This window comes from Arachis ipaensis, chromosome B04 (assembly GCF_000816755.2).
Source record: "Arachis ipaensis cultivar K30076 chromosome B04, Araip1.1, whole genome shotgun sequence".
Classification (NCBI taxonomy): Eukaryota; Viridiplantae; Streptophyta; class Magnoliopsida; order Fabales; family Fabaceae; genus Arachis; species Arachis ipaensis.
The window spans coordinates 97,484,619-97,490,948 of NC_029788.2; the positions used below are offsets into that span (position 1 = coordinate 97,484,619).

The 6,330-nt window shown below is 34.0% G+C and overlaps 2 protein-coding genes across 2 annotated transcripts; both read right to left on the reverse strand.

The window, feature by feature from the left end:
- Nucleotides 778-2,005, reverse strand: LOC107636691 (BI1-like protein). The gene is made up of 3 exons (XM_021122508.1): nucleotides 1,849-2,005; nucleotides 1,554-1,711; nucleotides 778-1,235 (listed from the first exon to the last, which is right to left on the reverse strand). The coding sequence occupies exons 1-3, from the start codon at nucleotides 2,003-2,005 to the stop codon at nucleotides 1,029-1,031; spliced, it is 522 nt and encodes a 173-aa protein (XP_020978167.1). The 3' UTR covers nucleotides 778-1,028.
- Nucleotides 2,672-3,464, reverse strand: LOC107637890 (protein DETOXIFICATION 43-like). Its single transcript, XM_016341149.2, has 4 exons — nucleotides 3,332-3,464; nucleotides 2,962-3,216; nucleotides 2,834-2,852; nucleotides 2,672-2,730 (listed from the first exon to the last, which is right to left on the reverse strand). The coding sequence occupies exons 1-4, from the start codon at nucleotides 3,407-3,409 to the stop codon at nucleotides 2,672-2,674; spliced, it is 411 nt and encodes a 136-aa protein (XP_016196635.2). The 5' UTR covers nucleotides 3,410-3,464.

Genomic DNA, 6,330 nt, shown 5'->3' on the forward strand with positions numbered 1-6,330 from the left:
TTTGGTTACCGACAAAATTACCGATGGATTTTGTCCCTCTGTAAAAGTCCCGTCAGAAATTATTTACCGACGGATTTTTTCCGTCGAAAAATTACAGACGGATTTTTACCAGTTACCGACAGATTTTCCCTCCGTAAATTTTCTATCCATTTCTCAAAGGTGACGAAATTTTCGACGGATTTTCCGTCTGTAATACAGACGGATTTTTCGTCTGTAATTACAGATGGATTTTCTGACGGATTTTCCGTTTGTAATTACAGACGAATTTTCTGACAAATTTTCTGTCTGTAATTTGAGCTTTGAAAAATCATCCCACGTTCTGATTACAGACAGAAAATTCGTCTGTAAATCCGTCAGTAAGGTAAAATAGAATTTTTTTTATTTTTCTAATTGCAAAATAAACTTGTTTTCATACAAAATAAATATTAAAAAACTCAACTAAACTCATATAAATTATATATTATTTTTTTTCTTCTTTGAGATATATGAAAAATAGATTATCTATATAATATTTCTTTGCATATAACTCTACTTATTCAATAATATACAGTTATACATCCATATGGAGTGAAAATTACATCCATGTCTCACAAACATTAGTAGAGTAGTATCCTTAGAATTTTCTAAAATTTTTTTAACAATGCAAGCTAGAGAATGTTCTGAATATTCAATGTTCTGAATCTCTTTTAGCTTTATAATGCTGATCTCCACATAAAGCAGGTTGCTTGTTTGATAATCTATGACTCTATGTATCATATAAATTCAAATGGCAACTCACCTCAGAATAAATAACTAAAAGGAATGAACAACATTTTGCACAATATTCTTTTATATATATAATACATCATAAGATACAATTGTGAACCAACAAATTTTTCATGTCCCCCAAGACACTCAACTGTAAGAGAATACTAGAGAAGAGGAGCATAGTGTTATAATCAGAATACTTCCTAGGGTATATTGTAAAGAGGTAACAGTTATTTCAGAGATTTTAATTGAAAAAAACTCAGTTCACGCAGGATGAGTGGCTAATTGTTTGCCTCCCTCAGCATATTCAAGATGGCAAGGAACAAGTTCAGAATGTCGAGATAGAGAGTGACTGAAGCCCCAATGTACTCATCATAAGTGAAGCGTTTGATCAGGTTGTCAGTGTCGTATATAATGTAACCAGAGAAAATCATAGCACCAATTCCACCATAAATAGCATGAGTTGCTGGTCCAAATGGGAAGAACATCTGCGCCAAAGGACAAGGAGTCTTAAGTAACATGCAAGTCGACAAGAACCCAATACTAGAATGTTAAACTAACTAATTGGAGATTTATAAAACCACATATAAAAAAAAAGACTACTGAGTACTCCATCCATCCGTCCATTCCATAATGATGGTTGTTTTGACTTTTTTGGTACATTGACAAAACAATCCATCTAGATACAATTGTGTACAAATGCATTGGTTTATGAATGTAACTAAAAAATCAAAATGATCATCAATGTGGAACAGAAGGATTAATTACTATAACTCAATGAAAAAGGGGATGGATTCTATTCTAACCTGCATCATGCCAACGAGAAACAGGGTAAAGAGACTAGTGAATAAAAATGGGCCAAGGAAGCTAAAATCCTTTCCCTTCTTGGAAGCCCAAAAGGTATAGCCAGTGAGTGAGGAAACCACAGCAGAGGTCAAAATCAAAGCCTCAAGCACAATTTTTCCTGCAATAATTTTCATTAAGACATGACAAAAATCAGATAAACCATAACATCAACAACCTATAGTGCTACCACAAAAAAAAACAATTAATGGTTTTCCGAATTCTACATCTAAAAGTAGAGAAAGAATGGCACTGAACCTTCTGTGTTGGCACAGGAAATGCCAACGGTCAAGCTAATCGAGACGATGAAAAGCCCCAATAAGATGTAGTTGTGAGAATGCTTCTGCTGATACTTGAGTAATGGGATCAAAACTGCAAACAACACATTCAAATTTGTTTGCATCAAGTTTGGCATGTATACTAAGAGAACCATACACAAGAATATACTACTCAACAAGGTTACAACAGCAAATCACAAACAATTCAATTCAGAATTATATACAAACCCCCCAAAATGCCTGCATAATAAAAAAATTATGAATTGTTTTGAAAAATAGACTTTTTAACCAAAGGTCCACGAGATCCAAACATGAGAAAATCCAATGAAGAGAATTGATTGACGTACATATGAAGGGAAGAAAAAGGGGATAATACCAACCAATGATCAGCAATACTAGGAAAGGCAGAAGCAAGATAGATAAGAATTATGTGACTGCCAAGAAGAAAAGAACACGTCTAATTGAAGTTCAAATTCATGAAAATGATTGATAAAAATGAAATTGAAATAAGAAAGAAGTACCTCTCGAAACCAGCTAAACGGGACACACCTCATCAGGGGTAGAAAGAGTTATGCTGCAAGCAGTGTAAATGCATTTGAGGAAAAAAAAGGAAAGAAAGAAAAAACCATAGATTTCTAAACAAATAGAGATTCTAATTAATGGTTATATTGACATGAGCTTAAGTTTTGTTAAGTAAACAAAATTGAAGTCCATGAAATGATCAGATATCCTTCAAAGAATACATCTATAATTACTAAGCTTGGAAATAGCTACTCCAAGATTAGCTGATATTTCACACCAATCTAGGAAGTGTTAACCGTAAATGCAACTAGAACCAGATCAGAAAATACTATATCAGTCTCTATAGAAATTAAATTATGACAACCAAGCTTTTATATTTAATATGATAATCAACAGTTCTCTCCAAGCTAGCAGAATGGAACTTTAATAGAATAATATAATACTTGCTAGTGAAACCAAAACCTGAAAAACAGAGAATATTATAGCAAATTAACATGTTTAGATAGAGATCTAACACGCTATGAAAATAGGAATAAATAAAGGCATTTCATTATGTGAACTAATAACTTACCAAGGAGTATGCAGAATAAGCAAAATCGGAAGCACCATAGTTCACTCCATCAAATACAAAGGCTAATGAATTGATTGGTTGTGTGGCAGCAACAAACTGTTGGGGTAATAATATAATGAAATTAGCCACAAAATCATATAACGAAGCATTACCAAATCCATTGATAAATGAAATATTGGAAACATAAATTAACCTTGTTGCAACAGCAGTTACTTTGTCAAAATTTTTCTCAGCAAAGGCACATGCTAGAATTGCCTGTCACCCAACCAAACTTATTATTAGATACTCCTTTCAATTTTCTGTAAATATATATGTGCTTTAAGTTTCTATAATAAGTAACTAATAATAATATATGGTATATTGGCAGTACCTGTACAGCAACAGCTAAACCATCAACTAGAAGGGAGGATGTCAACCAGACTTGAAGACAAGTTTGGAATGCAGCCATTGGAATTGGGCCTAATCTTGCTGCCAATGATGCAGCCAATGTCACACAGAATGTCACTGCTAGTGGGCGCCATTAAGCATAAAATAAAATCAAATAACAATTGACTATTGCCGAACATCTTCAAAAACATATTTAGGCCTTTTCCCTAATATGTAGAACATTGTTATCTAGAAGGCATAACAATCCATTTCCAAGACATTTTTTGGCAGCACAATTTTGCTGGCGTCCTATACACTTCATTGTTTCAATTCATTGGCGGATACAAACAGATATGCATGGCATGTTAAGCTTAACATAAATGACATTTTCTAACAATTAAAATATATTTTAAATTATTGCTTAAAAGGTCAGCACAAAAAAGAAATACAAACCCCACAAATAATAGCTGACAACAATATGGAATTTAGTAGATCAACCCCAAAAACATTTGCAGTTCAGTACCATGAACAAAGATAGAGGAATACCAAAGAAAATCTAATAGAAACAATTAGAAAGGACATTGATCTAAATAAACTTTCAGAAAATTCAGGTTTTAATAAAGCCATAATACTTAATAGTGTTGCTTGATCTATGTATCTTGAACCATCTAATGACATTGATTAAAAGAGCAAAAACACTCATCCTTCCAACCACCACAAAGGACATGATAAACCAAATGTATGGTAAAAGCCACAAGACACTGGTAGCATGTCTAATGTCATGCAGTGATGATGAATAAATAAGCCAAATGTGAAAAGGAAAAATTAGAGAAAATCACTTCAAAATTATGAACACAAAACAAACAAAGGAGCAGATAGCTCACCAAAGGGTATATTACAGGGTTGTACATGTCCAAAATGTAGACTCGGCCTGCCATTACACAGTCTTTTCAGTAAAATCCTAAAAGGTAAGAAGTCAGACAACATAAGGAGAAATTTTGGTGGCCATACTATCATAGGCAAAGTCTGTTTCATGGCCATTTCCTTGATGTGCATCAAGATCAATGATCATCACCAGAATAAAAACAAGGATGCACTTGTTAAGTCTATCAGGCAGATCATATATGAACTATTCTTCAACAAGGATGAAAAATATGTGAAGAACAATGTGAAACTAGAAAGGACACATCTAATAGCTCTAATGCCTAAACTTTATGGAGAAGATTGCAAGTACGATGCAGCTTCTCTATGTGCTCCCTTTTGTCAAAAAGAGAAGTGTTAACGCTGTCACTCCTTGACTGCACAGACATTATCTGCAACAACCAGGAAAAACACACATTCCTATCAAACTCAATTCGAATCGGATTGAGTAAACTATAGCTACAACTACCTTCTTAAGAAGTTGCTCCATGTTTGAACCTTCACAAAATTTTCCAATTTAACGATTCCAAATCAGAACTGAAAAAACAGAAAACAATCACAATGAAATGCGAAGAAACTTGGAGGGAGGTTACCATAAGGTTCATGTAGTGATCGGGATCGAAGGAGTTGGAGTTGATATCGTCGGGTACAAAAGCACAGAAGCAGAGTATGATAAACCTAAAACTGGCACAAAAAAATTGAGCCCTAAGATTTATTACGAAGAACAGAATCACAAAATCAGGATAAATATACCTGAAATTTGAGATGGTTACGAGAAGAACCGAGAGAGCGAGTTGAGATTAGATGGAAGAGGCGCTAGAGGGAGCAGATGCGATGAGAGCAGCGGCAGAGAGAGCTCTGCGACCATGGGAGTAGATGCGACGAGAGCAGTGCCGGAGGGATCTCGTGCGACGCAAGGGATGAGAGAGAGAGATTGTGCGACGCAACGGCGGCAACGGCAGCGGCGGAAGAAGCAGAAGTAGCAGCCACGGAGAGAAGTACCTCGTGCTACGGAGAGGAGAAGAAGCTTTCATTTGCAAGAAGCTCGTGTTTCATTTACCTTTGATTCAATATTTTCGACGGAAAATGTTAAATTACAGATGAATTTTCCATCTGTAATAATTTGATAAAACGCACCGTTTTGTCTACTTAATTACAGACGGATTTTCCGTCTGTAATCATTTCCAATAGAAAAAAATTAATTTTTCCGACGGAATTATCGACGGATTCTCTTTTCCGTCTGTAATTTATGCTAATCCATTTTTTTTATTTTCTGACAAAAAATTTTTCTAAAATTCCTTCTGTATTTTTATGGGATAAAATCCGTCAAAAATATCTGTCTGTAATAACTAGTTTTCTAATAGTGTATAATTATTATAAAAATATAAGTTAAATAAGATATATAATAGTTATTATATTATTGTTACTCCAAATAATTTTTGTTGTAGACTTGAACCAATGAACCTAAACTAATATATATAACTGGAGTTAGCAACCTGTAAACCATAGTTTGCATAATTAGCCAAAGCATATGGCTTGAAGCATCATGTAACATGCACCCTGTCACTCAAGCTGAAGGTGCTTGATGATGATCTTGTCCTTATTGCAGCCGCGTAATATTTATAAACCTCTTAAGTTGTTAGGAGATTTAAGTTATTGCGTTGACTACCAGAGTAATTGTCAGGTTATCATTGGGGGTCAGTTAAGTCGGCTGTTATTAAATCTGATCGGATTTAACTGTTGAATTATGATTATGAGCCAGTTACGTTGATGATAAGGTCGGCAAGGTAGGGTAAATAACCAACGAGTCAAAAGGGATATGGACAGAATGGCTTATACAATATTAAATGTAAATGCTTATTAACTCATTTCTAAAAGTTATTATATTAGTTGAAGAAGCGAGAAGTGTTTCTTTACAATCCTATAAGCGATTGAAAATGGGCTGAATACATTTATAGATGAAAATGAAAATAAAAATCAGGTACAAGAACGGGGTATATATATCCTCAAGAACGGGAAATTCTATTCTTGTATCTGATTTTTATTTTTATTTTTATTTTCATATATATATATATAAATAAA

Excerpts from the sequence above, each read along its gene's own strand:
- LOC107636691 (XM_021122508.1), bottom strand. The coding sequence starts at position 2,005 with ATGCCAAACTTGATGCAAACAAATTTGAATGTGTTGTTTGCAGTTTTG. Across the intron at positions 1,712-1,848 it reads TTCCTGTGCCAACACAGAAG|GAAAAATTGTGCTTGAGGCT; the intron begins GTTCAGTGCCAT and ends AAATTATTGCAG. Across the intron at positions 1,236-1,553 it reads TTCTCGTTGGCATGATGCAG|ATGTTCTTCCCATTTGGACC; the intron begins GTTAGAATAGAA and ends CCTTTGGCGCAG.
- LOC107637890 (XM_016341149.2), bottom strand. The coding sequence starts at position 3,409 with ATGGCTGCATTCCAAACTTGTCTTCAAGTCTGGTTGACATCCTCCCTT. Across the intron at positions 3,217-3,331 it reads GTTTAGCTGTTGCTGTACAG|GCAATTCTAGCATGTGCCTT; the intron begins GTACTGCCAATA and ends GTTGGGTGACAG.